Source organism: Staurois parvus, unplaced genomic scaffold (genome assembly GCF_062004578.1).
Source record: "Staurois parvus isolate SC_StPar_1 unplaced genomic scaffold, SC_StPar_1.0 ptg000071l, whole genome shotgun sequence".
In the NCBI taxonomy this organism is placed as follows: Eukaryota; Metazoa; Chordata; class Amphibia; order Anura; family Ranidae; genus Staurois; species Staurois parvus.
This window is the reverse complement of record NW_028317867.1, coordinates 3,626,279-3,642,918: the sequence shown is the minus strand read 5'-3', so window position 1 is coordinate 3,642,918 and position 16,640 is coordinate 3,626,279. Positions and strand designations below refer to the sequence as shown.

Here is a 16,640-nt window from a genome sequence, read left to right as displayed (position 1 = left end):
TTAATTATTATTGTTTATTTTATTTTTTTAAGACAGAGCTTTCTTTTGGTGGTATTTAGTAACAGCATCGGTTTTAAAAAAAATAGAAAAATAAAAATTTTTGGAAAGGTTTTTGGCCTTCAGGTTTTTTCAAACTAGACAACCCAAGGTGATCTATTTTTTTGCCACATCTTTTTGGAACTCAAGAAACATACTGTTATTGAAGGTGTTAAAACATAGAGGCTAATGTATAGTTGACATACAGTGGGAGAATGGAGGTGAAGGGCTTAATGCACAATAAGAGAGGTGAAGGGGTTAATATACTAAGGGGCTAATATATTAAGAGGATATGGTCACATAGAGAGACAATGTGTTGATCAGTGTAAGACAGGAAAGGGGTGAAATGGTTGAAATTTATTGAATGTGCCACTGCTGTGATCACTACAGTTTTCAGAAATGAGGAATGAGACATTTTGTTATTAGTTTCTGTGTCATCATCTTCTTCCACACTGTTTACATCTGAGATCACTGTGATTAGTCTCTCTATGACCATTCATAGCAATCACAATGTACAGAGCTACATGGATTGTCTATGTACACAGTGTCAGAACAGCCTCCCAAAGGAGCATTATTCAGTGCCCTTTATAAACCACTCTGGGTAAATAACTTTACAAGACTTATGGAGGTACAAAATGTTTAAAGGGGAACTTCACCCTCTCAATCAACATGGACTATTTTTAATCCTTAGTAAATAGATAGAAAAGTATATGATATTTACTTGTTTACACTTTTTTTTACATTGTTTACACTTTTTTTTACATTACTTCAGTTGTTTCCTGGTTTCCAGGCCTAGGCAAATGATGTCATAAATCCCAGGAGTCATCAGGCGGGGGCGAGGGGTTTTCTCAGCAAAGCACACTCTCCTGCCTGCGTGCCTGAGCTAAGGGCAGATTGATTCCAGAAAGTTAATGCTACATGAATCTTCTGCCCTTACTCAAGATGGCCACAGCAAGAAATGCTATGGGTGTTTTTCAAAGTGATTTCTCAGGAAAACAAAGCATGGAGGCATGGATGGATGTGGATCCACTTTATATTCAGTGTCTCAGAAAATATTGTAGCCCAAGAGAGCCATGTAGTTAGTATTTTTTCAGAGGGTAGCAGGTCATCATTGCCAGCCTCCACATGTATCTCATATTCCTGTAAAACTAGTTTGGCGTACATTTTTAATTTGAGTTTGGCTGTGTTTTTACACTATTGTTATTTTTACCACCCGGTATATCTTGTATTAAAAGAGATTTGGGAGACTGGAGCTTCCTGTTTAACTGCTGGAGAATTTTGCCTCACTAGTGAATCTAAATGAACAGAGCATATTCAACCAGTGGCATTCCCCTCCCACCACACACCCAGGTCTCTCCCCAGTATCTGACCCTCAGAACATACTTTGGGGGGAATTCAGCAAATACCTACTGACACTTTTCTGACACTATGACCCTTTAAAGTGGCCTGTGCCACATTCAGAAATCATTGCCTCTTTCAGTAACCATAGGGCCCCTTCCAAACGAGTGGATTGATCGGGTCCGCCTGTCCATTTTTCAAGTGGACCCGACCGGACGCTCCATTGCTTTCTACGGAGTGGTGGGTGTAAATGGATATGTGCCCATTTACACCTGCCTGATCAGATCCTGTCCACTAAAAACAGACGGATGGGGATCGTTCCCCAGGCGGTCCATTTCTATCCGACAGCCCATAGAGGATTGTGGGCTGTGTCCGCTCTTCATAAGTGGAGCTGACATGGACCTGTCATCTGCTTGCTCAACGGGATCAGCGGGCAGATCCCTCACTATGCAAGTGGATCTGCTGATGGATCCACCCTGTGTGAAAAGAGCCTAAGTGTTTTTCTGGCCCCAATGTAATGAACATGAAATGCGGAAGTTATGCTTGTAGTCCAAATCAGAGGAGCATTCTGTGTAACGTTGGTGCTCCTCCATAGACAGAGTATAGTGAATGATTTTTCCACCCTAGGGCAGGAAGTGTGTCATTTGCAGGATCACCTGGTGAAAATAAAGGCAAGAAAGCTCTTTCTCTGCTGGTAAGTTAGTATACAGCTTGGGAAAGAGAGAATGACAGAACCATCTGAGGTTTCTAAAACAGGTATTTTGCTTTGTGACAGGTTCAATTTAACGCAAAACAATCATTCATAAAAACAGGAACATTTGAAATGAGATACCATATCAGGAGTCAGTAAACCAATACGTTCCACCACCTTCTCTGATTAGGAGATACCTTCGGGCATGAAAGACACGTTACTGTATGCTATCATCATTGATAAAAGCACTGTGTCCCAATGCCCTTGAGTATGTGAGCACAAGATAAGATGAGGACCATCTCACCAATAAGCGATCAGTACTGCTTTACTCTGTAGGATTAATGCCTTCATCTTTTACACAACATAACTTTATATTTTCCAAACTATGTTGCTAACAGAATTGCTGATGATCAGCATGTTACATTTTTACACTCCTTTGTGATTTTCCTGTCTACAGATAGATGATGCATGCTCTGCGGTGCTGTCAGATTCCCAACTTGCGGTAAGTCTGTATTAATTATCTTTTCTACTCACTACAGTATAAAAATAGAGCAGCAACTTAACTACCTTTTTTTGACACAGGTTTCCAGCACTTTAGAAGAACTTTGCTTTATGGTCATGGGAATAATGCAGAAGTCTCAGGTAAGCCACATGTTTCCAAAACTTTAAATGTATATAAATTATTTTGGATAGAGTGAAGAGGGGGTTAGAACTTTTTCTTAGTTTTTTTTTTGTCTGTGTCCCTACTGGGGAAACGGACCCCTCTTTTTGTACTGGTGAGCGAATGAGGGGATATCTAAAATTTTAGAGTTTTACAAAGAAACAAGGGATAAGCGGAAATCCTTCAATTGGGATGCTTGTACTAGAAACAACTGTCTAACAGAGAAAGTTCTCTCACGTTGCTAGATTTCTTCTTTGACTTTGTACTGATAACCACTGTTACCAGGCATGAAAGTGATGGACAAATCCAACATTTTAAGTTTTCACCAGAACAAGAATAGAGGGGAATTCTACCAAAGAAACATTGTTCTGTGTCCCCACTGGGGTGATTCACACTTTCTATTTGTCTTGATGATCACTGTCACCGGGTTGAAAGTTAGGAACAATTCCAAAATTTTGAATTGTCACCGGAACGAGAATAGAGGGGAAATCCTAAATGGAGACAGTTGTGTCTGTCTGTGTCAATACTGGGGAGATGTATCCTCTCTATTTGTCTTATTGGGCACTGGACATGAAAGTGAGGAACAAATATAAAATTTTGAGTTGGCACCTTAACAAGAATAGAGGAAAATTCTACGAATGGGGACATTTGTTCTGGGAAGAACTGTGTAGAATAGAGATATTTCCTTGTGATATCCAAATCTTGAAAACCTGTATTATTATTAGTATTATTATTATTGTAATATATAATTTATATTTGAAGTATGTACACAATTATTTAGTTTTGGTAGAAATTCATGGAGATAATAATAATAATATTCGCAACAATTATTATTATTTTTATTATTATTGTTGTTGTTGTTGTTATTTTTGTTATAATTATTATTTTACACCTGAAGTATGTCCACATAGTGCATTAATTTTTTCTTCACAAGATATAGTATATTACGCTTGCCCACCATATCTGAACCCTCTTGAAACTGAAACATTAATACTGACTAGATGCAGCAGTGGAACTGTTGAAGTAGGACTGTTGACTGTGTGTGTTGGATCTTTACTTTTCTAGTGGACAGAGTGAGCTCTCCAAATTCATGTAATGCTAAGACAGGTGATGCTCAGATCAGCGCTATGTTTTCTGGATCACTTACAGAACTGGATATCAAACTGGCTTTGTTCAGGTCCCATAAACTTGTCACATAAGTTACCTGGTTTTCCCCTGTGAACCCAGAGCCTTCAAGTTTTATAGGGTTTTTTTTATAAGTTGGAAAGGGTCAGCAAAACCAGCATTGTCACAGAAAGAAAAATGGATGAGAAACCAAAGTTTACAGTCGCCACCAAAACAAGAGGTGATTGTAAATTTTCAAAAGGGGACACGTGTTCTCATGAGGAATTCCTTCTTCTTCATTCCTGCTGTATCTCCAGGACATAAAGTAAAAAAAAATCTGCCCAATTGGACATTGACAGGAAAAAATAAACCAAAAGGGATTTTAACCCTTCTCTAATTTAGCCAAAACTAGTTATTTTATTGCTTTAACTCAGAATAAAACAAAGTAAACAAACACAGAAAAGCTTTGAATTGAAGAGCCCTTGCTTCTGTTAGTAGTGACCTTTGGGAAGTGGTCAAAAAGTAGAAAGATCAATGAAAAAAAGTAATAGGATGATGGAGTTATTTAAAATGTAAATCCTTCTTTTAAGTGGTCAGCCTCACCTATCAGATATCAGGATTCAGGCTGCAACCTTTGTTTTCCTTCTTTTGAATAAAAAATAATTTACAAAAAAAAACTTAAAGTCATAACCTTCCTTCCTATGTCTAAGACTGAATACAATGGCAGGAGCTGAGCTTTAAAGTGTATGCAAAGAGTAAACTTTTTTTTAAAGTTTTGAATAAAGTGGGGGAGGATTATTGTGTATGTATAACCCAACAATGAATTTATATTATTTACTCCTATATGGTCTGCTTATTATACCACAGGAAGCATTGTGTTATATCTTTGTAATGTAGCACCCTCCTAGTTTAGCTAGGGGGAGGTAGACCCTAATGGTTAGTCAGGAGTTGGGTAGCAGCTCAGGTGTGATAGCCAGAGGGGTCAAATTGTGGTCAGGGCTGAGAGGCAGGTCAGCCCCTCTGGAATTTCCTCCTGCTTTGAGGCTTTTGAGGGTAGTGGGTGGATCTGAGGAATGGCTGGTTGTATTCTTGAGAACCTCAGCCAATCCCCAACAGAAGGTTTGGCAAGGGGCTGGGACTCCCTTAAAAGTGCAGGAGCCTGCTCGGTGCCAGGAGTGTGAGGAGTTGGGTGGAAGAAGGAGTAGGAAGATGTGAGGCTACAGGAGGAAGGCTGCCTGGAGGCCTAGTGGGATGGGCCTGCCTGCGAGCCTTACTCGTGATTGCATGATTGGGCAAGGATGAAAACACAAGTCTACAAACAGCTGTGTGTAACAGGATTACACACAGGCCCATAACAGGATTTGGGAGCATTTCTGGCAGATTTACAGCTATTTCTCTGTATTTGCAGGGTTTTTGAAAGCATATGGATGCATTTTAGATATGCACTTCATATTATATTTCTTAATTTTGCCTTGACATACACTTTAAACCTTGTATGCATCCCACTGGGGAGGTTTACCCTACTATTTGTAGTGGCGGCCATTGTCACTAAGACAGAAAAAGGGGGAAGGCCAACATTTTTGAATTGTCATCAAAACAAGAGGTGAGGGTAACCACTAAATGGCAACAAATGTTCTGGTGACAACTGTCATACATAAAAGTTCCCCTGACTTTAAGTAGATTTTTTCTCAGTTTATGTTGCTTCTGCAGGACAGTAAGTGATGTAAAGTCTCCCCAGTTTCACCAGGCCTTAATAAGTCTGATAGCCAGTTTTAAAGTCAAAGCACTAGAGCAGGGGTCTCCAAACATTCTAAATAAAGGGCCAGTTCAGTGTCCACAGACTTCAAAGGGGCAGGACTGGGCCAGTGAAAGTAGAAAATGTCCAGACATTAGTGGTATTAAACAATGCCTAAGGCCGCCCATACATAATACAATTTTCTTTTAGATTTACCAAAACCATATAATATGAGGTCAAACCTAAACACTTTCAATGTGTATGCAATCAGGCAGGCCCTTGCACTACATATTTGAAGGTGAATTTAAAGGAAATTGAAGCTTAAGGCTTGGTGGTGAGTGGGAGTAAAAAAATTACATAGCGCCTTTTGAGGAGTAGGAATAGTGGGGTCAGTGGGAAGATCAGTGCCCCATTGTTGATATCAGTGGGAGGAATAGTGCTCCATTGTTACCATAAGTGGGAGGAATAGAGCCATATATTTGGTCTCATTGGGAAGAATAGTGTTCTGTTTATATGAGTCAGAGCAATTATGCCCGTTGTTGGTGTCGGTGAAAGGAATAGTGCCCCATCATTGGTGTCAATTGAAGAAATTATGCCATGTGTTGGTGTCAGTGGAGGGAACAGTGCCTTATCATTTGTGTCAGTAGGGGGAATGGTTCCTTATAACAGTGCAGAGAATAATGCTCTGCAGGCCAGAGTTTGGAGACCGCTGCATCCGGCCCACAGTTTGGAGACCACTGCATTAGAGGACATATAGCACAGAATACATTTTGTAAAATCCTTCATTCTTTGATGTTTACAGGGTTCAGAAGAAAAAGAAGACTCAAAAAGGGTGAGTACTGTGTTCCACACTAAGAATAATAAAAACATTTTTGTCCTTGAGCTTTTTGTGAAGTAAAATAGCATTTTAATTTCTTTTCTGCACAGTTCTTATTTCATTATTCTAAGAGTCATGACTCAGGAAAATCTGACATCACGGTAAGTTAAAGTTCATAGGAGAAGAACATTCAAACTAGATAAAACAATGTGGACCACACTGCAAGACACATTCACCTGCATTGCTTAATGCATAGCATATATTGCTAGTTCCTCAATAATCATTATGCAATGTAGGCACTCCAGTAATTGTACTGCATAAACTGCATCCACTATTTTACAGATGAACTAGAGGTCATTAGAACCAGGGGCAAATTAGGAACCAGCAGTGTAAATGGGAATACTTAAAGTGGAACTAAACCTTCCTATCCTTTTCAGCCAAAGAAGCTACCATCTCAGCCTCTGTTTGATCTGCAACTGTCATGGTGCTGCACGTGTGATCAGTTATGACACCAGCCATTTGATGATTTGACAGTTTGGTTGAAAGCACAGGCAAATGTGACAGATAGCATTCCCGGAATGCCTGGAATGTTACTGTTTTTATTAAACTGTTAAAATGATGGGTTTAGTTCAGCTTTAAAGTGGAACTTTAGTCAGAAAATTAGGTCCTGCTAGATCAGTTCAGGTCAGGTATAGCTTTGTAAAACATTATAAACAAGAGCCTATACTGTTTAAAATCCAGTAATACACTGGGGGAGATTTATTAAAACTGGTGCACTTAGACTCTGGTGCAGCTGTGCATGTTAGCCAATCAGCTTCCAACTTCAGCTTATTCAGTTAGGCTTTGACAATACAATTTGGACGTTGATTGGTTTCTATGCATAGCTACACCATAATTTGCACTCTCTAGCTTTAGTAAATAACCCCATTTTCTATACACTGTTCTGCACATTATTAGTTTCTCTCTATATGTAGGCACTGCCACATTTGTAGAGGCCAATCTGCTGACAGCCTTAAAGAGGAATTAAACCCTCCTATCCTTTATAGCCAATGAAGCTGCTTCTGTTTTATTTCCAACTGCCATGGTACTGCACATGTGATCAGTTAAGACACCAGCCATTTGATTTGACAGTTTGGTTGAGGACACAAGCAAATGTGACAGTTAGCAATCCCGGCATTCCAGGAATGTAACTGTTTTATGAAACCAGTAAATTGATGGGTTTAGTTCAGCTTTATGATTTACTACTGTTCAAGGGCTATGGGTTCTTCAGCAAAATGGCAGCCTCCAGTAAGCAGAAACAGGAGAAAAGCTGGAGGCAATTTACAGCACATACTAATTTTGGTAGCAGAATTATTAACGTGGAATGTATGTTCCTTGCTAAAGAACATTATTTTTTATCAGGTTGTTATGGGTAAAGTTCCATTTAAGTTGGAACTGTAAAAATCTTCTAAAGTAATTTGAAAGATGAATGCATTCCTTCCTCAACAGTGAGCATAGATTTGGAACTTGGGTTGCTTTAGCAATCTAACCATGAAGTGAAATATACACTATTTGGGTGTCAATTGTATTATTTAATGAACAATATCTGTATTTTCCTCAGAATGACCTGTATAAGTGATAAAGCATTACATGTACATAGCCAGTACTTATAAAATCTGTAATTTAGGTTGTCCCATAATTATTACTTATTCTGTAAGCTCAAATCTGACATCCACATACAAATATGTGCAACCCAAAATGGGGAGAGCCACTGATGCTAGCATGGAATGGAGTGCATTAAAATAGAGGCCAAGGCACATTTGTTATCTGTAGGAATCCCTATCCCTTTTTATTGTGCCTAAACATTGATCTGTAGCCAGAATTTCTGATATATCAAGCACTAAATCTATGCCACAATCTGGTTAACAGTTTATATAGGCTTTTCTGGTGCCACCATGACACCATGACTTGTGTGCACTGGAGGTGGAACCCGCTAGTGACAATGGCACCTCTGTAGCTCTCCCTCCTTCATAGTGGCAGACTGTCAGCTAGAACTTCCCTTGATCATGCCTGTTGATTGTTTAACAGAACAAATCTACTTCCAACATCTGCAGCAATCTGTTGTCCTTGCCTGCATCTTCTCGAAATAGAGAGGACACATGCAAGATCATATGACCTGATTTTAGGAGAACTTTTTATAATTTCACAAAATATATATGTTAGTAACGGTTTTTAAACCACATTTATAGGGGATTCTTCACTTTGACATCTTGGCTTCTATTTTCAATAGAAAAGGAAGTTGTAGTTAAAAGCAACTAGTTTAGCTCATGTAGTTTCTGTCAACGTATGTTTAAAGCCAGTTTAAAACCCCTGTTGGAGTTCTTATGGCTGTCTGTGGGGACATTTTTTCTCACATCATGGAATAAGAAAAAATCTCTCCAAAGAAAAGAAACATCCTGTTGTAGATTGATTTCACCTTAACAAGTGTGCCTCATTGTTCCAGGGACAACTATACCATTTGGATTTCCCATCATTTCCTAAGGTGACATGACATTGGTCACTGGGACAAATAAAGAGGGTGAACAGTGACACAGAAAGCACAATATTAATACAAAAAAATTAACCTGACAGGGTTCATCTTTCACTGCTCTATCAAACACAAAAATAGTTTAGATTTTTGATACACTTTAAGATGGAGCCTAGGAAATAGGATTTAGTGGAACCACTGAGACGTGCAGTGCAATGTCACAGACATGATAATAGAATATACTGATATTCATAGGATTTACTTATACAGTATATACAGTACTATTGCAGGACACACTGTTTTAGGTGGTGGGTTGATCTTCAGGACATTATGGGGGATATTTGCTATAAAACAGAGATTTGTTTTGCTGATGTCAGGTTTTACCTGTCACTCTGTATTTTGTACAAGGAGATATTGTTGACAACCTATTTTGTTTTTGGCCTCTGGGTACGATGCCTCCCAGACTTAATAAATAATTACTCTATTTCCAGTAGCTTTTGATTTTTATGTTGTCTGAGTATTTTTATTTCACACAAACTATGTCCTCCAACATAGTGCAGAATGCACAGTAAATTGTTCTGGGTATATTCAGGAATAGTGAAATAAGCAATGATGATGTGCAGAGTCAGAAACACATAGTAACCAATATGATTGCACCTTTTATTTGTTTGGTGTACTAGAACTAAAGTCCCCATCGATTCTTAGGTCTTCATGCATTATAATTGCTTCTTGCAAAACTTTATAAGTTATTCCTGAAACGGTTCTAGGTTAAGATATTTCCTTTAAAATGTATTTAAAAAAGGAAAGAGTGCACAGATTTGACTCAATAAAAAACAATCTTTGTTTGTTTATCCCTCTTCAATGACAGTATGCATATACACTCACTGGCTACTTTATTACATACACCTGTTCAGTTGCTTGGTAACACAAACTGCTAATCATCCAATCACAAGGCAGCAACTCAATGCATTTAGGCATGTAGATGTAGTGAAGACGACTTGCTGAAGTTCAAACCGAGCACCAGAATGGGGAAAAAAGGGGATTTAAGTGACTTTGAATATGGCATGGTTGGTGCTAGATGGGCTGGTCGGAGTATTTAAAAAACTACTGTGATTTTCACATGCAACCATCTCTAGGGTTTACAGAGAATGGTAAAAAAAAAAAGAAAATATCCAGTAAGCAGCAGTTGCGTGGACAAAAATTCCTTGTTGATGTCAGAGGAGAATGGGTAGACTGGCTGCGACATTCAGATGGTAGGGTCAGAACAACACAAAAACATGGATCCATCCTGCCTTGTATCAACAGTTCAGGCTCGTGACGGTGGTGTAATGGTGTGGGGGATTTCTTTGCACTAGCAAGGTGTACCTAATAAAGTGGTTGGTGAGTGTATATGGCAGCACAAACTGTATCTTATGCTGTGCTGAATCATTCAGGCACACCTTCATTTATGCTTGCCGTGCATTCTGTTGTGCGCACCCAGCCCAGAAACCATGCTGTCACCAACAGCGCCTGGTCTAAGAGTAAAGATAAAGAATCAGGAGAACCATCTCCCAATCCATTGATCACAGTGATCACTATTAAGATATGCCTTCCTTGTATCTCTTGCCCTCTGTAAGAAAAGAGTGTTAAAAAATAAAGATAAAATAACTAGTGCCACTGTGTTAAGGGGGATTAGGAAAAACATGCAAAAACACATTGTCACGTAACTGATAGGAGACTGAATTGATGAAGTTGGCCTCTCTTGTATCTGCAGCCCAGGAGAAACAGATAGTGCCAAGGGACAGTATTAACAAGTGCAGTCAAGTGTTGGTAGTAGAACTTGCATCCGGAGATGCAGACTTAGAAGGTCTGGCAGGACATCCAGTCAGGAATAGATGCTGTGAATCATGGAGCCGCTGTGATTAAAGGGGTGCTCCACTTGTGCTGCAAGTTCTGGAAAGGTGGCTTGTCAGAGTTCCCAGCCGTTTTGTGGTAGGAACACACAGTAGTGGTTGTTGGTTGTAGAAAATGCATTTGGCAGCCAGGGCAGGCAATCAGGAGCAACATAGACCCAAATCAGAGACAGAAGTGTGGTCACAGGTGTAGCCAAGATCAGCAGCAGGCAAGCAACAACGTAGAGAGGAATAGCCAGGATTGAAGTCTTGAAAAGATCCAAGGTCAGGAACAGGTGAGTAGATGTAAATGCAGGATGCATGGTCAGGTCAGTGGCAATCCGAGTCAGCAACAGAAGTCATACACCGGATGCAAACAGGAAACAGGGAAAAGCTGGAGACCAGTCAGCACCAGCACTGGAACAAGGCATCCTTTAAATGGGCCTTCTGGCACCAACATTGGTTGTGGATGTGCTTGAGCATTCAGCATCTGACCATACGCATTCCTATGCATATGCACGCACGTCATCAAAGTTCTCCATAGCATGCCATGCCCATCTCTCTGAGCCAGCTTGCGCAAAGGAACTCCCTTACACACACGCTATTGTTTTTGGGTCCTACTACATACTTCCCCATGCACATCAAGAGTGGCAGAATTTATATTATGGTTTTTTTTGCTGGTGGGTCAAGGTAATAGCAAAAAATACAGCTACATTTAAAAATTATATTTATTTTACTATGTTGGGTGATTTTTACATTATTAATAAAAATCAGATTTCCAATAACATTTAGCATCAAATGAAGGCTCAATGTGAAAAACAAGGTATAATTCACCAAGATACACTAAGATATGTACAGTTTTTCTAACACATGGCAATGTTTCAAAATGGTTTAGGCACTAGGGTTTGTTTTATCTTCATCATTAAGGGGGTTGAAAAGATAAAATTCTCCACTCACATTTCATAAGCTTTTACCATTGTTTTGTACTTGTTTTTAAACTTCTACAAGGAGATCAACAGCTAAAGCCAGTTGTACCTAGATTCCTCTGCAGAGAAGAAACTAAAAGGCCAGGGAGGAGGCTCAGATAAGTCAGCATTTCAGAGCCCAGCAGCCAACTTCTTCCATTTACACCCATGTTGTCAAGGCCATGCATTTTCGGAACTGGAGCCCCATTTGGCCTGTCAGTTTGTATGTGTACGGAGAAGTCTAGTAACAACTGGCTGTGGCTGCTGATCTCTTTGTACAGGATTAAAGACAGTGTGGTGAGGATTCTAGTAACAACTGGCTCTGGCTGCTGATCTCCTTGTACAGAATTAAAGATCACGTACAAAGCATTTGTAAAAGTCTACAAAATGTGAGTGGAATATTTTATCTTTTTTAATAAATTAGTATTGTGTGATCTTGTGCCATATCTGTGCATTCGCTTTCTTTGTATATGTTTTACAAGTTTAACTGAAAGTGTATTTCCACTTTTGCAGATCAATTGGAATAACTCCCACTTCATATTTGTTACATGTTCTCATTAACATTGCATTATTTAAAAATAAAGATTCATAAATTGCTGCTTACATTTTACTTTCTCTTTCCTGAAAACTCCAGAACTGAAGTTTTCATCTACTTTGCAGAATTAGAGGGCTAGGGAGTTGTGTTTACCAGATTTAACCCTGTCGGTACTGTGCTGGCAGACCTCATTATCAGTTGTAAACCAAGTTTGAACACTGTCATAATGGGTTAAAGATCTAGAAGTCTGACTTTTGCTTTGAATGTAAATGAAGAGAAACTCAGTGTCCTCATTATTTGCCTGGGTAGCTTGCAGTCTGCTCAAGGCCTGCTTAAAAAAAGTCTAAAATGTCAGAAATATTTTTTAAATACGTAAATACTTTTAGGCATGCTGTGTGAATGGGAAAATATAGCAAACATATAGTGAGCTTTTATAAAATTTGTCTGCAAAAGGGGAAACAGCAAACTTTAAGAAGCATTTTCTATGTTGTTGATTGAGAACTGCAAGAAGGGTTGGTATGATGACCTTTTCTGCTGAACTATACTCTTGGGAAATACCTAATAATGGACAGCTAGGCTCAGAATTGATGAACAATTTAATTTATTTTCATTAAAATATTTCCTGGCTTGCTTAATACAGCAAACTGCATTAACTGTGTTAAACTTAATTTAAATATTGGTTTCTATTGGATGCTACATTTGCACATCATCATTTCTACTGGCTTATTAAAGTCTACTTTCTTAATTTTGTAGCTATTTTGCTTCAGTTAAGTTGCTTGTCCTTTTACTGCTTGTGCACTATTTTCCTGCATTATTTTTCATTGTCACATTTTTTCCTTTGTTTTGGATTGCGTCGTTAATAATTGCCAAATGTACCTGTAACAATGAATCAGTGCTTTTAATATTTCACATCAGGAAACCTATGACTTAAAGCTGATCTCTAGGCAGGTTTAGGACACAAATGAATGCAATTAGTACAATAAATGTACTGTTTTAATGCAAGCAATGTAATCACCTGACTTTGGCCTGGTATTAGCCCTTGCAATCCCCTATGCAGCAAATTGTAAAAGAAAAAAAACTGCTCAGAGCTAACACGTTGTGCTGTAGTGCTAATGCGGAGTATTATAATAGGAGGAGATAAAGCAGAATAACAGAGGGATGAGTTAATCACTCTGCTGCTTCTCTTTTTACTGCCAAGTCACTGGCTGGGGAAGAGACAAGACCTGTAAGTGCTGTTAGACAGAAATGCAAATCATTTTGAAAGTAATCTGCTCCCTTTTATGTAATTTAGCTGTGTGTTTAGCTGTTTGCCTTGAGTTTAGCTTTAATTCATACAACATGCATTAATATCTTTAGCCTTCTTCAGTAACTGCATTGCTACAGCTTATGTGGGAAAGTATCACTTTTCTGGTATCTCCAATAAAATTAGAATTGTTGCCAGGCTATGGAGGTTTAAATATTTACATACTGTATTCCTACCATGTAGTAAAGGAGTTTTAAAATAAGCCCTCTACTAACCTCTATATCTGCTGGCACTGTGGAGCAATTCTTCCTAATCACTGAAAATTGCATGAGTGGGATCCTTCAAGTTGGGTTTTAGCATACTGCTCCCTCCCATCTTCCCATGCACATGCTGTTGAATATAAAGCACATTTTTAGTTTGGGCAATTAAAGTAAAAATGGGGCCCCAACAGTCCCCAATTGGTGTTGGAAAGCTGCTGCAGATATGACACTAACCAGTTGCTGGACACATGGCTGAGCCTTGTACAAAGAGACAGGGAATTATATCGTAACAATGAAGTCCCACTGTGAAGAACTATACATTTAAAAGCATTTAGCTGACACAGCTGCCTAGTGGCAGAACTACTAACCACAGTATAACATATTAAACTGAAAGTTGCACCTATGTCTTTGTAAACAGCATGTTAACACCCCCACTCACATGTAATTTTCATGTAAGTCCCATCTTATTTTGAAATTCTTCAAACTTTTGCTTTATTAGTAGTTTTGTCATAGCATTTTCGTCCCTTTGGCAGGGTTTACTTCCAAATCTGATGAGAAGTGATATGGCAACTCCTATATGTAGATGTGACCCCACTGCTTGTCTGTACTGTCCAGGGGCGGACTGACAACTCATGGGGCCCCCGGGCAATAGGGGATCATGGGGCCCCTGTGTTCGTGCCCAAACTCAAAAGCCTATAAAAAAAGGTGCTAAGGGGCATCTCATGGGGCCCCCTACTGACACCAGGCCCTCGGTCAGTGTCCGAGTTTCCAAATGGTCAGTCCACCCCTGGTACTGTCCATTGTTAGATAGAAGAACTTCTCCTTCTAACTTTAGGTAAGATGTTTATACTAGTTTGCTTCCACCTTTACAAATTTCCAACCTTGGAGCTGATTGAGAGGTGGCATCTCTTCATATGCAGCTTTCATCCACATTTGCTTCTCATGAACAGGTAGCTTTTGCCCTTATTGGCTATCACAGATTTTATGACTGAGGTTGCAGGTGGCTTTGTTTCTTTCTTTTCAGTGGATAAATCACACCAATTTCAGTTTCAGTGATGTTCTGTTTCTCTTCTTGTACAGGCTTTCGACTCATAGGTATTTCAATAATAATAATAACATTTTTGCTGAGTGTTACCTTTTGGTGTCTGGATGTAGAATTATGTAACTATTTCGAGACTCACTGTAGCCTTCAAATATACCTTCTTTAGGACAAGGTTCCCATTTTGTAGTTTTCTTTTGGAACATGTTCAAATGGTTTGCTTCCAAAGATGCTGGTGGCTTTCAGGTCAGGTATCCTTCCATTCCATAGCTCATATGGAGTTTTCTCTTTGTTGCTTTTCCTGGTAAGCCGTTTTGGAGATGGCAGGCTGTCATAATTGCCTCTCCCCAGTATGTGGTTGGCATATCCGTATCAAAAAGCAAGCTTATGCAACTTTCATATAAAGTGTGGTTCATTTTCTCTGCAACACCATTTTGTTCTGGATTGTATGGTACAGTAGTCTGTAATATCATTCCATGCTTCTTCGAAATAGCTTGTGGTTTCCTCTTTGTGTACTCTGTGCCATTATCTGTGCTATTTTTCCAAATTTGTTGCTCACTATTACAAGGATATTGTTTATGTTTATCCAGGACTTCATCTTTGCTGTGCAACAGGTATTGTACAGTATAACTTGAGTAGTCATCAATGAATCTAAGAAATTACCTTTTCTTTCTTGGAGTTTCCTAGGACCAGATAGATCTAAGTGAATTAATTTGGTGATAGGTTCTGCTGTTGCTACCTTTGGGAAATTATTTCCTGGAAAATGTTTTCCTTTATGCAACTGGTACACCTCATTGTTTGACTGCATGGGACAAATGTTATGCCATTTCCATATTGAACATCAGCTAGTTTCTTGATTGTTTCAGGATTCTTGTGTCACTGCACTTCTGCCAATACAATCTATCTATGATTTTACTTTTAGCTAGTCCTTTTGTGAAAATACAGCTTGGTGAGTTGTTTTCTCTGACAGTAGGAACATATAGAATATCTTTAATAGGTGTCTTTCTGGCGACTTGAGATATAGGGCATTGTAGATAACCTTCCCTTATTCCTTCCCTAATATACTGTATATTAACTGTTGTAATTCTTTTTGTCTTGTTTGATCCAACTAAGTGAAGATTGTTTTAATGATTGATCATATGACTTTTAGCTCCATACACCAGGTGAAAAATAATGAGGCACCTTCTTTGGAGTGAAAGGCGCACCTTTGGCCTTTTGTTTTTAACTTGTCTCTTTTGATGATTCATTCTAGCTTTCCAAATTCTGTAGTTTGTTCTTAAGTGACCTGTCTTTTTGCACACAAACCATGTAATTCATACTGTATATTAATAGAATTGTGATCATTGGTTCTTAATGCAGGTTCAGCCATAGGAGCATTTTTACTATTTGCGCTTTCAGTTTTTTGCTATTACACACTTGCCTTTAATATATTCCAGGGTACGTTTAAGCTCCCGCTGCTAAATAGACCACTGAGTAGCAGCGCTGTTATATGGAAGTCTTTCATTTCTTCTCCTTTAGCTCAGAGGCATTTCATCATGTCTAAGGTTCATCTTACATAGTCCTGCATGTGCTGGCCTTTCACCGGCTTAGTCTGGTATTGTATAGCTTTCTAATTGAGTACAATTTATTGCTAGAATTGCTCTCTTGTGTGCTTTCTGTAGATCTTCCCACACTTCTTTTGCAGTTTCACACTTGCATATGTGGACAATTTGATCATCTTCTATACTCAGGGATATAGTACTGAGTGTTTTAATCTTTCCCTGTCCACTTTTCGTAGGTGAGCGTGGTCTCGGCTCTTAAATACACTCCTGTTTACCCTCCCTTATTAGTAGCATCTTT

At 38.9% G+C, this 16,640-nt stretch overlaps 1 protein-coding gene across 3 annotated transcripts in view; it reads left to right on the top strand.

Annotated features, from left to right (window-relative positions):
• Positions 1 to 16,640, top strand: part of NMU (neuromedin U) — a 96,438-nt gene that overhangs the window by 61,854 nt on the left and 17,944 nt on the right. For 2 of the 3 annotated variants that reach the window (XM_089669324.1, XM_089669326.1), the window contains exons 3-6: positions 2,523 to 2,567; positions 2,648 to 2,707; positions 6,368 to 6,397; positions 6,493 to 6,543. In XM_089669324.1, coding sequence (XP_089525450.1) covers positions 2,523 to 2,567; positions 2,648 to 2,707; positions 6,368 to 6,397; positions 6,493 to 6,543 — 186 coding nt within the window. The remainder of the gene's footprint in view (positions 1 to 2,522; positions 2,568 to 2,647; positions 2,708 to 6,367; positions 6,398 to 6,492; positions 6,544 to 16,640) is intronic. The other variant, XM_089669325.1, reaches the window with a different exon arrangement.